Genomic DNA, 18,203 nt, shown 5'->3' on the forward strand with positions numbered 1-18,203 from the left:
TGAGCACAGCTTTTGAACCTGGGCTGATTTCCATTTTTGTAGCCCATTTAGGAGCTGAATGTTAATTTTCCTCTCATGAAATTTTGCATTGGGTGTTTTCTTCTTTCTGAAGTAAGGCTACGTTTCACTCATGTCCTGGCTTTTTAGGTATTTGACAATGACGAGTACGACTGTCGAACTCCAGAAGAGTGGATCTCACTAGGACTGGAGCCAGGATCTTCCGACAGAAAGCCAGTGCCTGGAAAAGCACTTTTACCTACAGATGATGTACTTGGACACGGTAAAGCTTGAATGAGTTACTGCTCAAGCAAGGCAACACTAACAGTTACTGGCCCATTCAGCAGAAGGGAGCATGTAGAATCTGATGAATGTAGCTCTGAATAGCAGAAAAGCCTTATCTTGTTTTGACCAAGTTCAGGCAGTCAGAGCAAGAGACCAGGGGTTCACCAACTCTCAGTCCTGCCCTGTCCACTGTTTTAGAAGTAGCCTCTGCCTTTTACCTTTCTGTTTTTGTGCCTGGAAGTCAGTACAGTCAAAATTTCTCTATATGGATACATAGCTATCTTCATGGAGTTAGTTAGCTTGCACATAGTATGTTCTGCCTGGATTTCACTGCAAATGCAGGATCTGAAGACAGATTCAGACTACAATGAACATACAAGTAGTAAGTGGGCCAAATAAAGTGTGAACATTGTTTTCCTATTACTTGGAACCTTCTTAATGAGAAGACATCACTAGGTACAGTTGTACTGATGTCCTGTCGTGGTTGCAGCTCATATCAACACATCTGCAGTAGTTTTAAGCATAGGAACTGGCAGGCATGCTGCCTGCAGCTCTTAGGCAACCTGCAGAGGCTTGGCTGTCTGCAAAACCAAAGCATAAACCATAAGCTGTGTGTATCCTCAGGCAGCCAGCACGTGATGGTGAGTTCTGCTTGCAGCTGTCTTGGGAAACGCTGCACCTGATCACTCCCCAGGTTGAGTGGACTGTTCTGCACACAGGTAGTCAGACCCTCTGGGCCCTGGGGAAGGTGAGACCACTGACAGCTGTACAGAGTCAGCACTCTTGCAAATTCTTGTGGTTCAGACCCATTCTCAACTTCAGCATAATGCTCCCCTGACCTGTATCCACATTGATATCCATATAAATACATATCTCTCTAGTTAGCACCTCCCAGCATTTGAGAGGATCTGAACATTTAAAAATTAGATGCTCTAGGAGTGACTCAGAGAAATAATAGACTGGGGGAGAAGGTGCAGGGTTTTATGGCCACTCTAAATTACAAGAATGAGGACCTGTGTGGAGGGTGACACAGGGCTAGAGCCACACATGGGAAAGGAGAATGGGATCCCCACAGTGCCCACGTGGACATTGAGGGGTCCTGGATCAAGAGATGAAGGAATTGGGAGGAATTGTGGATCATCCACAGGGAACACACAGAGGTAAAAGAAAGAAAAGTTGGAAATTCTAATCTGTGATACCTAAGTTAATTATTTAATTGATCACAGCAGAAATTATGTGAGATTGACTGAGATTCAAACTAGCAGATGGTTTTGACTGTAGCATCACTGTTCTGATCAGTAAAGTCCATTTGCTGCAGAATTCAAAAGAATGGACTAACCCTGTTTTAATCCTTGATTTTCTCAGAGGATCCCAAAAGCCAGGATTTGATCTATGAGTGGATTAATGTTGGTGTTCTGGATTATGACAAGGAGACAGATCTCTACTTGGTCCATAAAACAGATGACAATGGTCTGGTGCGGGATGAAGAAGGGAGACCCATCCTCAATGGAGGAATAACTGCAGAAGGTGTGTTTTGAATAAGGCCTTTTGGTACCTCACATATAGTTTGAGAGCCAGTTCATTACCCATGCTTGTCCTAGGTGGAGATGGGAAGGACATCAGAAAGCCATTTAATCCTTTCCTTGTTATCGCTCTTGACATGTGTCTGTTAACCTGTCTGAAAAATCTCCAGGGAAAAGAACTCCACACTTTATTTTCACACCCTATTTGAGGTTTTCCCTTTGGAGATACCTTTCTTTTTAATCCATCTCCCATCTTTCCTCCCTTCTAGAAAAGTAAAATGTTGGTCTTTCTGGTCCCAATGCCATTTTGAAGGGGGATGTGGACAGATTAAGATGAAGCACCCCTCTCTTTGAAAGTTTTGGAGATGCTGCTAACTCCATGCTACTTATCTCTTGCTGTCCTCAGCTCTGGTCCCTCATTTTGATCTCCAGTAAACCAGCCCGATTATACTGTCTATCAAAAAGCTACTGTCAGCACTGCAGGCCATTCTGAGTTTCATTTTCCCTGCAGACTCTTGTAAGCTTTACTTTCATTCCCCAGGAAGAGCTCCGTTGTTGCCGTGTCAGTACTGGGTACCACGAGTTTGCCTGATGTTCCTGGCCGAGGATCCCCAGGTGTTCGCGGAGCGCGTGGCCGCGGCCGAAAGGCTGCGCAAGAAGACGCAGGGGCTGCTCATGTATCACTTGTATGTGGACTGCATGCCCACAGAGGGACTGCACAACATCAGCGAGAACAGCCTGCAGAGGATGAAGCTCTTGGCTATGCAAACACCCAAACTGAAGGATGAGAAGAGGTAAAGCGTCGCGTCCGTGTCTGGGGGCTCCACCTTCAGTCCATAAACACTGTAGGACTTCATAGGGCTACAAAACAAGTGTCAGTGGAGGCAGATCTTGAGCATCCAAGTCATAGAGCATGGATCTCATCTGCCTTCCAGCCTGTGCATGCACACCACTCTGTTGCCCAGAGTGGGTAGGACAAGAGCCCCAGGGACACATGTACAGGGTGGGTGGTCTGTCAGTGTCCCCAGATGAAGCAGATTTCATGTGCAGATCCACCAAACCATGCTTACACCTGCAGTTAAGTGGCCTTCAGCAGCAGGAAGGTTGGCAAAAATGGCATGGCTGACCTTGATGTCTCCCTGTGCTTTCAAAGAACAGATCAGTCATTGCTGTATTGATCTGCAGACCGCCAGTCGTCTCCAGAGACCTGACTGATGCCTGCTGGTGACTCTTGTACCTATTAACCTATTGCTAAAACAAATCAAAATAAGATATGCACGGGGGGAAGCAAACAGAACAGGAGATCTCCACCTGGATATAATCAAGTATCTCTTTGAGATGCAGTTCATAACAGGAAAGCATTTTAATGTCCCTGGGCTGATGAATCATGAGCCATTGGTGGTGTTGCTGGGAGTCAGCCGTGACTGATTGCCCTGCTCAGAGACAGGAAGGTGTGAAGGGCTGCATGGTCTGCCAGCCTGAACTAGAGAGTAGGAGAGTAATTACTCTCTGTTTGTGAGCAGAAATATAGGGATAAAGAAAGTACTCTGCCTGCTTGAGGTGAAGGATGATGATTTCCCAAGGCAAACAGAGTGGGGTTTCAGCACTTATGCACATGTTCTGCCTGAGCAAACTGATGTCAAGAGGTGTTCAGCAGGAGGCAATGAGAGGCCAGCTTGGATAGCCCAACTTTTCCAGAACTGCCAGCTAGCTTCCTCAGTTTTTGGTTAATTCTCCTCCCTTCTGTAATGCCTCTCCCCAGTGGAGATTTTGCTTTGACGTGAAAAGACACTTGAGAAGGCTGCAGTCCTAGTCCTTGATCCCCTCTTGCCTCTGTCATTAAAAGTCCAATTGATAGCTTTGCTGGCTGCTTGATTGTCTGCACAGCTCTCCTGATTTGCTCAGTAGTAGGGAAGCTTCTGGATTAGCAAATTCAGAAGGGAGATAATGATGGGTGGAGTTTGCAGTAAAGCTACAGACATACTTTGCTCAAACACCGTGGATTATCAATGTTTCTGTGTCTTGTAACAGCATGTCAGACTGCATGTGCAACCTGGAGGAAGAAGTGAGATTAGAGTATAAACACACCATGAACAGGATCAGCTTTGACAAAGTTGTCAGTTCCAAACCTGAGATGTTTTCTTATGTCACCCTGCCAGACAAAGAGGAGAAGGAAATACCAGAGAAAGGTAGGGGACACAGTGAAGCAGTTTGAATTCAGTGTGGTTATGGGACCTCCTGCCTTTAACAGCAGTCATAGTTTGCTGTAGGAACTCTCAGGTTCAGGGTAATGATTGGGGCTCATAAGGGGCAGCAGCAGGAGATGGTGAGACTTTTGAGTGTATCTCCTGTTTTTTAGGGTATATTTGCATGTTCATGTTACCTCAGTATAACACATTACCACCCATCAGCTAAGCTGCAGTAACTCTGCGAGTGTACCTTTAGTGGCACCAAATGCTTGGCAGTGTGATTAGATCAACTGCCTTCTGCTTTGTACAGTGCTGGAGCTGACTGCCTTGCATCTGCTGTCCTCAGCTGGGGCACACCTCAGCTGTGAAAGAGGGCTCAGGCTCTTTTAAAGAGTCCCAAACTGGAGGAAAAAGGCCACAGTAAAAGATGGGGTGCCGTATTTTGTGCACTTCAAAGGCTGGAAGGCCTTGAGGTGGTTCACAAGTGGCAGCTTACAGATGAGGTGACTCAGCTGTGCCTTGAAGCCTCAGTGGGAAGATTCTTCAATTCCAATGTTGTTTCTCATGGAAACTTCATGAGCCAAAGCCTTGGGAAGGTCAAGCACTAAGACAGCCCCTCAACCCCTAATGGGAGGCTGCAGAAAATCTCTACTGCGAAGCAGAGAATCTCTTTTTCATCCAGCTCTCTGCTGAAGCTGCTACGTGATAAGGCCTGTGCATCAGTGCAGAGCCCTTTTCACAAATGCTGTCCCAAAGGGAGCGGTACTTACTCTAAAAACAGGAGCCGGAATGGCTGTTGCAGGTAATGACATTCTTTTCTTTGGTGCTAGGGCTCATCTGGATCCCAGACTACCCTTTTGGTAAACGACAAACACGTTTCAGCTCTATCTCACTCCTGAGCAAGCCAGAAGTCATCCTTCTCCTGGCACAGGTGCAGGATGAGTGCAACAAGGTGGTTGCCATGTCTCTCTTTAACTCATCCTTAACCAAACTTGTCTCTTTGGAGGAGTTTGAGGAGATCCAGACCCAGACCTTCACTCAGGTGAGCAGAGGAAGTGTGAGGGGTGAACACATGGAGCAGCCACCAGTGCTGTCAGTGTGTATTAGACAGATGCAGCAGCTGCAGATCTGTTCCCTGAAATCTGATGAACTGTCAAAGGGGACATTGTGGCTGGGGCAGGGAGGAATTTGCATATGCCTGTCAAATTGATTGGGATGTGGGGAGAATGGGCTGAAAGGGCCCTAGCCCCCTAGTTAGGATCAGCCAATGCTGACCATGCTCTCAGTCATGTTGAGCAAGTAGCCATATAGGGCTGCAGCCTCTCTCTCCTCCACCTGGTTTCCATGCAGATAACAGTCCTGGTTGGCACTCAAAAGTTTCCTTTCTTTTTATTTCTTTTTCTTTATTTCCTCATCCATCCAGCTGCAAGGCACAAGATCTTTGATTCCTCCTGAAGCACTCATGGGGGTAGTGCTTTTCTACACTCTATGTTCTTTATGTACTTAATTAAATTGCTCTGTTTGCAATGCCAGCAGACAGAGTAGGACAAAAATTTGCAACTCCGTGGTAACTCTCACCAGAAGATCTTTGTGTCCTCTAATTGAGGGCAGCACATTGCACCCTGACTGTGGCAACACAAGCAGGTTGCACAGGGTTGCACACTAAATCAGTGGCAGAGAACATGTGCTGGTCCTTCCCAGTCCCATGCTGTTTCAGCCAGGCGCTGTTGTCATCCACTTGGTGACTAAGGTTCTTTTATTACACACAAACAGCAGCTGCCTGTGGAGCAGAAGTGACACTTGGTGGTATTTTAATAAATTAAAACACTGCAGACTGCTGCTACTGCCCTTGGCTTCTTCTGCTCTTTCTCCTCACTTGTCAAGAGAAGACAACATTCTGTCCTTTATTTGCTCATCATACTGTCTACACAACTTTTTGTAAGGGACCCTGACACAGGCAGCTCCAGGGATACTGTTCAATAGAAAAGAGAAGAAAAAAGGAACAATGTATAAAAAGAAAGAATAGAGCACTCCCACTTTTTAATACCAGGCTTTCTTTCTGTGGGTCTTTTGTCAGTGAAGGAGATGTATGACCAGGTTCAGATGCCGTGTGTGTGTGCATGGGTTTGAGAGCTACTATTTAGCTGCCACAGCTCTGAGAGAACAGTTTTCTTTCATGCCAGAGAAAGGTCCAGCAGCCCCAGCCACTAGCTCACCTTGCCATACTGCTTTCCCATCAGCCCTTGGAGGGTTACTCAGCTTGTTTTTTTTTTCTTTGCCCTAGGTTGAGATATTTCTCAAGGATACTTGGGTTGATAACGTAACAACTGCAATAAAGAGCAACCTTAGAGATGCAGACAAAGACTGGTTCAACCTGGAGCAGAGTGACTGGGATGCCTACCAGAGATCCAAACTGTATAAGCTGATGGAACGCATCAAATACATGCTTCAGGACTCTCTGCGGTCTCTGGTCCAGAATTCACTGAGCAGCTTCACCCAGCTTTTGCTGGATGCTTGCCAGGGTGTCCTGCATTGCTCAATGGACATGGAATGGGAAGATGACCTTGCCAACATGTAAGAAAGAAAGAAAAAAGAAGGGGTGGAAAGAAAAAAAACAGCCTAGTGCTACTGTCTTTCTATCTACTGTTCCACAAGTGCACTTTGCTCTGTGTGAGGGCTTTAGGCTGAGCTCTTTCTCCCAGTCCTCCACCTGACACATTTGCTTGAGTATGGAAGAATGATACAGAGCTGCTCTGTTGGTGCAGCTTTCAAGCTGCTGTTAGTGATAATGGGACAGCCCATCAGAACCAAGGTCTGCTGCTTTGATGTACTGCTCTAAAAATCAGCCACCTCCAGCATTCTTGGGGGAGCAAATTATTACTGCTATGTTTTTTCTGGATGCCAGGAAGAAGAATACCAGGAGGTATTTCATTCTTGGATAAAACCTCAGAAGTAGGATCTGGCTTGGGATCTCTAAAGAATACCAAATTTAGGTTATCACAGTGCATAGAATTTTATTCTTTTGGGTATTGATTTGAGGATTTTTGTCCTTCATGGTATTAAAGAAGGAACATTTAGAAATGGAAAACCAGAAGAAAAAAAAAAAAAACCCAACAACAACAAAACCCTGCCACTCATATGAGGCCTTTTACCCTTAAATCAGTGGAAGTCTTGACACTGACTTCAGCTGATTCTGAGTCATGCTGGTCACATACAAGATTGGGTGATACTAATATAACTTCCAGAAGGTGTACTTTAGGAGTGTATTGGAGATACTGAATGTCTGGTTTGAAAAGCATCAGTAATTTTTCTGTAAAGCAGCACCAATTCGCAAGATAAGGTTTTGACTTCTGGGGAATCTGATATGTCATGATTGATGCTTCCTTCACTTTTGCTAGAAAAGTGTTCTCAATGTCTTAAATTTAGAATGCAGTGTTTCATACCTTCATCTGCATGAGGCAGTCCTCCTCTCCTCTGCTTTCCCTTCCTGTCCAGAAGGCATTTTAGTATCAGCACCAGAGCAATACAGTTGTATGCCATTGTCTCAAAAAGCATTCCTGTTCTTTCTTATCTCTTCCCGCTGTAGGCCTCAAAGGAATCCACTCTTTACAACTGACCTTGTGCTAGACAGCAGTGGCATTGTCTTCAGCCCCTCTGTGGAGACCTTTGAGATGTCCCTCAGTTCTCTGTTTGACAAGGGAATCCTGGCGACTCACAGTGTCCCACAGCTGGAGCAGGTGAACTCTTCTGCATCAACAGTGATACAGCTGTGAATGTCTCAGTGCATTGCAGCTCAGCATAGACACCCCTGAGTTTGTAGTGAGGGAGAGAGGTGTAGAAGTAGGTAGCTGGGAATGCAGTTAAGTCAGTTTGGGCACAGCACTGTGCTAATGCAGTTCAATTCTGACAGGATTTCTTCCATCTCCCCAACCTTGTAGCTATTCTGTCTAGTTGCTATCTCTGCTTTGGTGCTGCAGGTTCTGTGGGCACATGTCCTAAGCAGCCTGGTTCCCCTGAGTGCACGGCAGCTGAGAAAAGCAGACTCGTAAAGGAAATACCACTGTTTTCAATGCTGTCAGTTCAATGCATGTCTCTTCTGCATATTTATTCTTCTGCCTGTTACTGTCTCCCTAGATCCTCCTTCTTTGGGGAGTGGGGGCAACATAAAAGTGATAAAACAATTCCTGACACAATGTAGAAGGATGGATTGCATGAGTTCCCAAGGGGGCCACCAGTGTTTGTCATGCCCCTCTGCTGAGGAGGCACAGTTAGCTCTGCTAGTCCTAAAAGACCGCTATCCTTTCTCTTCCAGTATGTGTTGGAGAACATGGATATCACAGGCACACCCTTGCTGGAATCAGTGGGTTTGCATGAACCAGAAGTGGAAGAGCTACGTGAAGCTCTGCGGGCTGCCATCCAAAAGACACAGATCCCTCTCCAAGCCTACGGCAAGAGATATGAGAAGTTCTTAGAGATAAATAACAATGATATCCAGTACTTCCTAAAGTAAGTGGCTTCTGACAAAGCACCTCTGACCCAAATGGCAAGCCTTTGCAGAAGCTGTTGTGTGGATGGGTTGTTGTGTGTTGTGTGAGAACATGGGACCTGTTCTGAGACCACGTGCCTCAGATGTGAGATCAGGCATCCATCAGAGGCAGCCTTCAGCCGTGGGTGATGGTCCATGCTTTTAGAGGACATTGGTGGTGGCAGTGAGAATTTCTTCCTGCCTCTGACAGCAGTCACATTCCTGTCATGTTTGTCAGTGTAATTGGAGATATTAATGGCCCTAAAAATGAATCATCCTGCTTCAGAATCCAGTTAGCATACTTGACCCTGACCTCCTTCATATAGTGTCTGTTCAGGCTGATAGCTTTCTGTAGACAGTAATGTTTTCTTTTGTTTCAACCCATTGTTTTCACTACCAAAACTCTTTGCACCTATGCTCTCCTTTAGCCTCTGTTACTTTAAAGGACCTCTATTTGGGTGTCACGTTTTCTCCAAATAGTGGGAATGAAACCCTTTTTCTTTTGTTGTTCCAGCTTAATCAATTTACAAATCCTATCTGACAAATTTCTGTCTCTTCCCAGAACACAGGCTGAAGTGCCTACCCTCCCCTGAGGTGCTTCCTGATCTTACCCTGTTTACACCAGTGCTTTTATTTTGTTTCTCCCTCTCTTCTTGCCCTACTTCCTCTTTCATCTCTTTCTTTTACTCCCTTTCTACAGCTAAAATATTTTGTGCTCTTATTCCATTCCACAGCTATTGTGCTCCTCAATAACGTTCCTCAGAAGACATTGGCACCTTCTCAGTCTGTGCTTGCAGAAAGTTGTAAAAATTCAAGTAGATTAATTTAATGCCTTGATCCTTTGTGTGGACACATCTGGACATCCTACAAACACTCTGGATGCTCAAATATTGTTAAGGTGTACATTATCATTTTTTTATTGGTGTTTTTATTTACAGAGACTATGAAGAGCAATTTCCACCTGCTCAGGAGGTGATGAGAATAGTAAGCAAGTACTTGTCTGAAAAGGAGAACATGGACAACGTTCTCCCTAGTTCTGTTATCATTGGTCCCTTCCATGTCAGGATAGAATATATTAGGCAAAACCTGTCTGGAAAATACAAAGTGCTTGCCACTTCCGTGTTGGACATGCTGGCTAAAAACCTCCATTTGAAGGTGCAGAGTGTAAGTTACCTGGTTCAGTAGATTATCTGTCTGTGTCTTGTCTTGTCCTTCTGCTTTTGAATTCGCTGTGTTTTTGTGAAATGGACAAAAGACAGCACTTAAGGCCACATTAATGAGGATATTTTAAAGATCACATTGGAGTGAATATTTAAAATTAAAACTAGAGGGGAGATATGCATACTCAACCAAATCAAGTATCTACTCAACCAAATCAACCAATCTACTGAGTATATTAAATATATTAAATATACTAAATTAAATATATTAAATATACTCAGTAGATTACATGCCTGAAACCTGTAGCTCTTGAGATGAAATTCTCAAGACCTTACCATCTTATAAAATGTGCTGGTGGATTGAAAAGGTCTGTCTAGTAGACAACTGGAAGGTCCTTCTGCTTGCTCTGAGGATGACTGGAATATAGACAATTGCATCTGCCAGCCAGTTGTCTAAATCTGTTATTGTCATCATTTCCACTATACACCTGCAGTTCCTCTTACTCTTTTTTTTGGTAGTTTCATTCCATTTGAGCTCAAATGAGATGGATGGAGAAAGACAGTGAAAAAAGAAAAAGACAGAGCAGGGCTATGTACTCATCACTTAGACCACCTGCAATATGGGAAGTGGGTGGGTCATGGCAGGTTTTCCAGTTTGTTTATTAGCCATTAATGACTTTTTGGTGGTCTTTTCTCCATTGTGCCCTCCTGCAGATTTGTAATGCATATGAAACCGTCAGCAGCAAAATTCATGTGAAACCAAAGACTATCGAGGAGCTGACGGAGCTGCGTGACTGGATGAAGGGAATCCCTGAGCAGCTGGCTGTGCAGGAGGTAGGACACGCTCTCATTTGGACATGGACACCGAGGGAAGTGAGGAGGAAGTTTGTCATTCCAATGTGTGGTGTCTCAGAAGCAGAACTTCAGTTTTTTTACTTGAATGTCTTTGCGTGTAATGCCACGAGATTCCTGGCTTTGTATTTTTATAATTCCTAAGACTTATATTTTTAAATACACACATCATGAATTTAAATATCTTTGCAAAACAAAATAGCAGTTAAAAATCTTGCCTAAAATACCTATGTATGCATTTTGCTCCCTTCATGATCCATTCTGCATTTGTGTACTGAATAGCTGTCGTTTAAAAATGAATGCTATTTTCAAGAAAATCTTTCTGTTACCCAATGTTTATATTGCTGTTAATGTATTTCTTCTAATAGGACATTCTAGTACTGAGTTATTTCAAAGTTATTTGAAGCATAGGTCTTTTCCCAGCTGAACAAATGGGGAACAAAGGCATCAAGCTGTAAGCTGACTTGTCTGTGCCAAGGAGAGAACCTGGAGGATAACCCAAAACGCTCAATTTCTGTCCAGCACTTTATCCACTAAGTCACACTTCTTTTCATTCACATAGAACAGAGGGTGATGATGGTGTGATCATTCGCAGAACAAGGAGTTTAAATCCATTCCCACTGTTCACATAGCACAGAAGCAGCCCACATCACATTAAGCTTGTGTGACTAATGCTCTTCAAAGGCACTTCATGAAAATGAGGTGCACACCAGAGAGTTGGAATCAGCATGGTCTAAGGTGTATACTTTTTGTCTCTTTCTCTCATCCTGTGCAGCAACTGATTCATGAAGTCATGGAAGATTACAAGGTCATGGAGGAATTCCTTTACAATCTCACTGAAGAAGATTTCAGTGACAAGTGAGCACAAGGCATTTCTCCCACTGTCGAAGTGGGACTCTGCAGCAATTACCATTCTCAGTGCTTCAGGGGCCATGTGTCTATCAAGGACTCCTGCAGAACTTTTAAGTGTCTCTCAGGCTATATGAGCACTGAATTCTTGAAATGAAGTTCGTAGACAAGAAGTGTGAGTTCATGCTGCCTTCTGGCCTGGGGCAAGGAAAACCGGTAGCTATTAACTTGTTTAGCATAGTAAAGCCCCTTTCTCTTGGTGGGGTTTTTTTGGAGGGTTTTTTTGAGACATTTGCAAGGTCTCAAAGTGTACATTTTAGTCTGTGTCTGAAACTAAATGAACGCTTCCAAGATAGGAACACTCCCATAGTTTTCTTAAGAGTAGGAAGGAACTTGTACCCTTATTATTACTGCACTTCTTCTCCCTAAGATGTTTTTAGAACCTGTGCCAAGCTGTCCTAGGGCTGAGCTGCTTTTCCTGCAGCTTCTGTGGGGTTTTTGGCCTTTGCACCCCATGTTTCTAGTTTCAGGAGCACTCTGCAGAGACTACTCAGGTTGTAGACACACTGGACCAAGTATATGTCGTATGAGAAGTACTTCCAGGGCTGAGCAGACTTTAGAAGCCTCGTGGCTGTGTTTGTGAGCTGACTCTGCTACTGGGGCACAGTCAAGACCCAATCTGAGTAATAAAACAAAGAGAAGACCGAGGAGATGGCTGATCCCCAGGTGCTGGGAGGGGTGTGACCCCGAGTGTAGTGCTGCAAAACTTGCACCTGGCGTTGCACACAGGCTGAGGAATCAAAATTGAGTCAGTAATGGGTGTGCTGAGGCTGAGCAAAACCTGCCATGGCTAAGCAGCCACTTTGTGCAGCCTTTCCTGGATCTACAACACTCTCCTCAGGGCACTCTGCAAAAGCCTTGCTATCCAGGGCTTCCCTGTATCTGGGTTACCCTGGCCCCTCACTGCCCAGCTTAACAGGAGACTGGCTTTTTCAGTAGCCCTGAAAAGCCATAAGCCAAGACTCTGACCCCATTTTCTTCAGTTCCTTGTGAAAACATTCAAAGACAGACATTCCCTCTGGATGCCAACTGTTATTTTGCTGTCTCCTAGCTTTTCAGCAATGTAGTGGATTTGTTCCTTTTAAAAGGGCCCTCCACTTCTCCCCAGCCCTCTCCAGCTGAATAGCCTAGTCACAAGGACTGCATATCAACAAGACAAGCTGGAAAAAAAATGTTTTGTTGAAAACACATGTGTTTCTGTTGTTGTAAAGCTTCCTTGTTTGGTGGGATTTGGCTTTCTCATTCTGTTATTTTCAGCATTTCAAACATATGCTTTAAAAGCTTCTCTCTCTCTTTCTCCTCTTTTTTTTCTTTTTTTTTTTCCTTTTTCTGTTTCTTTTCTTATATCATGTGAGTGCAGGTGGGCTGCAAGTTACTGGCCACTGAAAATGTCTATGGAAACAGAGGCCATTCGGCTCCAGCATGTGGAGGATGAAGAGAAATTTCGCAAAGCGCAGATCCAGGATCAGAATTCATTTCAAGGCAAACTGGATGAAATGCAGGTATTAAGCCCTGGACATGAACTGTCTGTAAAAGGGGGCCTTGAAGCTCTTGTGGTCAGGCAAGTGGGAAACTTTCAGATGAGATTTTTGTCAGATGAGTTTTTAGGTCAATGTACTGTTGGACCAAAAATTATCGCACCCTCCCTGTTTGTTTGGGTTTTTTTTTGTTCGCTTTTGATTAAGAGTTTCATTTTTGTGTGAAAGACAATAATATGCAGAAATACTCATTTTTCAGTGGGAGGGTGCTCATCAAGATACAATGTTCCAGTTCTTGGTGCTCGGGCAACACATGCACCTCCTTTTTCCTACTTGTGTACTCAGTTCCCTGCAGAGCATCTCCTACAATGCGCTGCCACCAAGGGGGGAAATCCAGCATTCAGCCATGGAACTCATCTTGTGGGAAAAAAACCTGAAATAATTGCAGAGTTTTGGAGCTGAGATACCTCTGGTGTCTCTTAAACAATCTGAATTTTATTTTTTCACCAGGAAGTGTTAAATACAGAAAAAAAAGTCATCTGAGAAAGATTGTAATCACTGAGCTGGAATATCTTGGAAATAGATTCCCTAAATGATAATACCCCACCACTGGATTAAAAAAAAACCAAACCAACAAACAAACAAAATCCAAAGAAATAAGAAACCAAACCCACACAAAATACTGAAGCAAAATCTAAACCAAACAAACAAATCCAACCCACCAAAACAAAACAGAAATTATGAGGGAAGTTCTAGACATGTGTTGTTAAACAATTCTTGGATAAAAACTGAGCGACCAGTAGAGCTATCATTTGCACTTTACTGATTCTGATGACAGATAGCTAATGACAGCATAAATTCAATATCAAGAAATTTGGCACAGACTTATTGCTCCTATTCCTTGGGGATCATCTGTTGTCACAAAGACAAAAAGCAGCTGGTCAGCACATTTACAGTTTCATCCACCTGACCAGTGGTGTTTAGACCACTTTCATCATGGTCTAAACAGAATTGGAATTGGTTTGGTGGAGGTGAAATTTTGAGCATAAAAATCTTGCCTTTGAATGAAACAAAGAGACACCAGGAAGCTGAGATCTCTAGAGGCAGCACTCAGCTTCAGAGCCCCATCTTATGCCTGCCTTTTCTCTTCCAGCTGACTGTAGGTGGATTTTCCATCCAGTCAGATGTTAACCAAGCTCATGAGTTTGCTGAATATGCAAGGGATGTCCGGAAGCAGCTGAAGGAGCTTCAGGATTTGGCAGTTCTGTACAACAACAGGGAAAGACTCTTTGGTATCAAAGTTACCGATGTAAGTGTCAGGTCCTGTACCTGTAGGACTCCAGTCTTTGTTGGCATTTTTAGGTGGAAGATAGAGCAAATAATGAGACATAGTTCCTCAGGAAGGAATCCTTCATGCTGTTTTGGTTTATCTGGTGACCTGCTTCTCAGTCCTGTAGAATGACCATGCTGTGCTGCAGAAGTGCTGATCCCAGGAGAATGTGGAAGGCTCCTCAGGGCCTGATATTATCACTTCTGTGAGAGACTTCAGTGCCCACACTGAGATCTGAGGAATGGTGATGAGGAGGAATTGGTTGGGGAAGGTCTTGAAGCAGCAGTTAAGATGCATCCATTTCTGTAAGGCTGTTGCTTCAGGTCTTTGGGTGTGAATGCGAGTGGTTGCATGGTGGGTGCTGGCAGCTGGCTGGGCTCGGAGCAGAGCGTGGTGTTCTCTTAAGGCAACAGTTTATATAGTTGCAAACACTCAATTTTGCTTGTAGCTGCTCAGCTGCCAATGAGTCATTGTCATCCACATCCAGCCTAGTCTGGCTGCAGACCAAAACTGGAGTTCACGTGATCTTTTCCTACCCCTCAGTCTGTGGTTACTTCTCCTTCACTGTAAGGAGACAAGTTTTGATATGGTTGTGCAGTGTGTGCTTTTACTGACTGTGTATGGCCTGCCCATCAAAATCTCTTCATTCTGCAGGAGAATATTTGTAGAGGCAAGTGGAGGGAGTGCTTTCCATGCCACATACATTGTGCAGGCACAGCTCCACTGGATGCATTTTGTCCTGAATTTGTCAAGCCCAGCTCTGCTGGTTGCTCTCCCTTGGAATATATATTGTTGTCCCAGGAGAAGGTAGTCCGATATATCCTCTTGAAGTACAGTGCTGGCTTCAGATTCAAAAAAGGGTTGGGCTTTTTTTGGCCTTTTGACACAAAATCTGTCATCTAGAGGTGAATGTACTTGTTGCTTATGCCTTTTCTTTCTCTCTTTCCAAAGTACGGTGTGGTGTCCAAGATGACTAAGGAATTCCAGCCATACTATGATCTCTGGACTACAGTGTCAGACTGGATGAATTGGAACGAGAGCTGGATGAATGATTCTCTTGTTAAAATTGAGGCTGAGGAGCTAGAAAAGAATGTCAATGACTCTCTTAAGACAATGCAGAGATGCGTGAAGCAGTTCAAGGATTCACCAGGTAGATCACAGTCTGGGGAAAGGAAGTTGGTGCATAAGAGCATTTTGAGGTGAGGCATGTCATGGAGTGCTCTGAACAGGGATTGTCAAGATGTCACATGTGTGTATTAGAGACAGCTGAGAAAATGATGCTAGCGAAGTTATTTTCCACTTTTTTTTTTCCCTGAAATAGTCATGATTCACATCTAGATGCTAGTTAGCTGCTTGAAGTACCAATTTGGTGTGAAAACTACCAGGCTGCAAATCCCTTTTATACCTAATTCCCAAGATGATACTGAAATAAAAGCCACCCTCTGATGTTGCAGTTAGTATTTACTCATATATATAAAGTGAAATAATCCTGGCTAGTCACAGAGAATTACTATATAACCCACTGGCTAGACATGTGGGTTTAAGCCCTTACACAACTCAGGCAGCAAGGGAACTTGAATCTGGGTCTTCCAGGTGCTGTTTTCTTGGCCAATCCTAATTTCTCTATTGGCCAATGAATTTAAGGGAAAGCCAGAAGAGGTCTTGATTTTGTTATGAATAAAACGAAATTGCGGAATCTGGAAATGATCTGTGGAATATAATAACAATTTCCCTTCTTGCCTGAATGTGTATGAGGTTTAGATGATTGCACCCAGCCCTTGCAATTCACATGAAGGTCTTTTAACCATTTCTCCTAATAAAGCTGGAATTGAGACTTCAGTTGTAGCTTAACTTCCCATTCCCTGATTCTCAGAGATGTGTTGGTCATTCTTTAGAGCTGATTCTAAAAATCTCCTGCCAGATGGCTTAGATTGAAATATATTTTGCTGTGGGTGATTTTTGATTCATCCTTTTTAACTTGAACTTGCTCTTAAACAATGCCATGAATCAGCCCCAATGGAGGAGGTGATGAGTGGATGCATGAGTAACTATGAATCATTATGATAAACAGAAATACTAAGAATACCTGCTCGTATTCATTGCAATATCCCCTGGCACCTGGAAATATATATGTTTTGTCCTTGAATCTGCCTTGTCTTTGCATATTTGTAGAGGCAAGTGGAGGGAATGTGCGGCAGGCACATCCTTGCTGTGAGTGTGCAGTGCAGCCACTCAGGGTTCAATCGAAGGAGGCACATGCTGTAGCCACATTTTGAAAGGGAAGCAAGACCCGTATTCTTTGCCTACCCATTGCTTTACTCATAGTAGAACAAGCTGGAAAAAGGGCAGGATATGAACGCTGAGGAGACAGGGGTTTCCAGGATGCCCCCAAAGAGAAAAGCCTATTCCTTTACTTTGTCCTTCCTATGAGGCAGAAGTACATTTGTCCCTAGTATGGCTATAGGCTGGCAGGGCCTCTCCTGCATGCTTCCCATTTCCAGAGTTGGCTGAGATCCCAACCTGCCTCTAGCTCCTAGGTATAGTGTCTGTCTTCTATGGAGGATGGCCTGAGCTGGGGTGTGAGATAACTTACAGTGTAGCCTTGTTAAGAAGTAAATGTCTTGGAATGATGACCAGAGCTTCTAAAATAACTTCTGGCAGATGAGGCTTCCTCATGATTGAGCCCATATCAAGGAGTTAACTTGTTTACTCCTTGTCCTCTGGTGAGCTCAAGCCTAAGTCACACTTCTGCTTAGCATGGACTTGCCTGTAACAGGCTTTTGGCTGATAGGCAGATCTGCTTCTGGGAGTGGGCTTGCCTTAGTGGCCATATAGAGAGATCCTTCATATCCTCATTACTTCGACCTGCATTTTCCAGTGCTCTCTCCTGCTGCTTATCTACCCCATACCATGTGACTACCCGCACATCAGGCTTTAGACAACTTCTAGAAATTCCTTAAGGCAACCTCCTCACCCAGTGTTTTTGCTGATGTTGTTCTCTTTTTCCCCCTGCAAGACTTTGCTGATGTTGTCCTCTTTTTCCCCCTACAAGACTGCCAGGGTGTTGCAATGAGCTTTCGAGACAAGATTGAAGAATTCAAACAATACGTCCCCTTAATTCAAGGGCTGCGCAATCCTGGTATGAGAGAGCGGCACTGGGAGATGCTGTCGAACAAAATTAGCCCCGATGTCAAGCTGGAACCCACTCTGACTCTTGGTCGCTGCTTGGAGCTGAACCTGCAGGACCACATTGAGAACATTCTCAAAGTGGCTGAGACAGCCAGCAAGGAATACGCCATCGAAAATGTGAGCAGAGAGGGCTTGCTGTATCTTTGGTTGCTTCTCAAATATGCTTCTGCTGAGCAGGCAGTTGTTGTCTTGGGTGGTGTTCCTGTTGTCCCAGAGACACAGTCTGCAGCACGAGTGAAAAGGCTGCTGCCCTTACAGAGGGAAGCAATGGCCACACAATTGAGTTCACACACTAGACGAACATATTCCACCTTGTGTAGAATTTCAGTTGTAGCATAACAGCACTGCCTGATGGTTATGCTGATCCACTGCTCAGGTCTCACTCCTCACTTTGGGATTAGTGACTGGTTATGTTAAAATAAATTGACTGTCTGCATTCTGCCATTCAAATGTTATGTCAAGGGGATTAGCTAGGACTGGAAACAGAGATGGCTAATCCTTTAAACCAGTAAACCAGTGCAGGGAAAACCTGCTGGCTCTGGAGATTCGTAAGTTAAATAGTCTGAAAGACTATCAGTTCACCAGTTCATATACGATCTAAGGTGGTCTTGATTAAAAGTCATGACCTTGTGGCAGCTCTTGTTCCCTGAAATCTCAGATGAGTTCTTCATGGATATTTCCCCCTTTGGCAAAGCCATCATTAACTGTAGTCTTCAACAGGCCCTTTGCTGGCAGCCTCTGTGCAGCTTATAGCATAAATGGGCCT

At 44.2% G+C, this 18,203-nt stretch overlaps 1 protein-coding gene across 5 annotated transcripts in view; it reads left to right on the forward strand.

The window, feature by feature from the left end:
* The window catches only part of DNAH1 (dynein axonemal heavy chain 1), an 88,551-nt gene that overhangs the window by 23,668 nt on the left and 46,680 nt on the right, over positions 1 to 18,203 (forward strand). For 4 of the 5 annotated variants that reach the window (XM_027640152.1, XM_027640154.1, XM_027640151.1 and 1 more), the window contains 15 exons: positions 148 to 280; positions 1,648 to 1,809; positions 2,347 to 2,599; positions 3,837 to 3,994; positions 4,825 to 5,036; positions 6,279 to 6,568; positions 7,581 to 7,731; positions 8,307 to 8,500; positions 9,458 to 9,683; positions 10,394 to 10,513; positions 11,307 to 11,389; positions 12,801 to 12,942; positions 14,072 to 14,227; positions 15,200 to 15,398; positions 17,301 to 17,554. In XM_027640152.1, the coding sequence (XP_027495953.1) occupies positions 148 to 280; positions 1,648 to 1,809; positions 2,347 to 2,599; positions 3,837 to 3,994; positions 4,825 to 5,036; positions 6,279 to 6,568; positions 7,581 to 7,731; positions 8,307 to 8,500; positions 9,458 to 9,683; positions 10,394 to 10,513; positions 11,307 to 11,389; positions 12,801 to 12,942; positions 14,072 to 14,227; positions 15,200 to 15,398; positions 17,301 to 17,554 (2,733 nt within the window). The remainder of the gene's footprint in view (positions 1 to 147; positions 281 to 1,647; positions 1,810 to 2,346; positions 2,600 to 3,836; positions 3,995 to 4,824; positions 5,037 to 6,278; positions 6,569 to 7,580; positions 7,732 to 8,306; positions 8,501 to 9,457; positions 9,684 to 10,393; positions 10,514 to 11,306; positions 11,390 to 12,800; positions 12,943 to 14,071; positions 14,228 to 15,199; positions 15,399 to 17,300; positions 17,555 to 18,203) is intronic. The other variant, XM_027640155.1, reaches the window with a different exon arrangement.

Source organism: Corapipo altera, unplaced genomic scaffold (genome assembly GCF_003945725.1).
Source record: "Corapipo altera isolate COAL_440 unplaced genomic scaffold, ASM394572v1 55, whole genome shotgun sequence".
Classification (NCBI taxonomy): Eukaryota; Metazoa; Chordata; class Aves; order Passeriformes; family Pipridae; genus Corapipo; species Corapipo altera.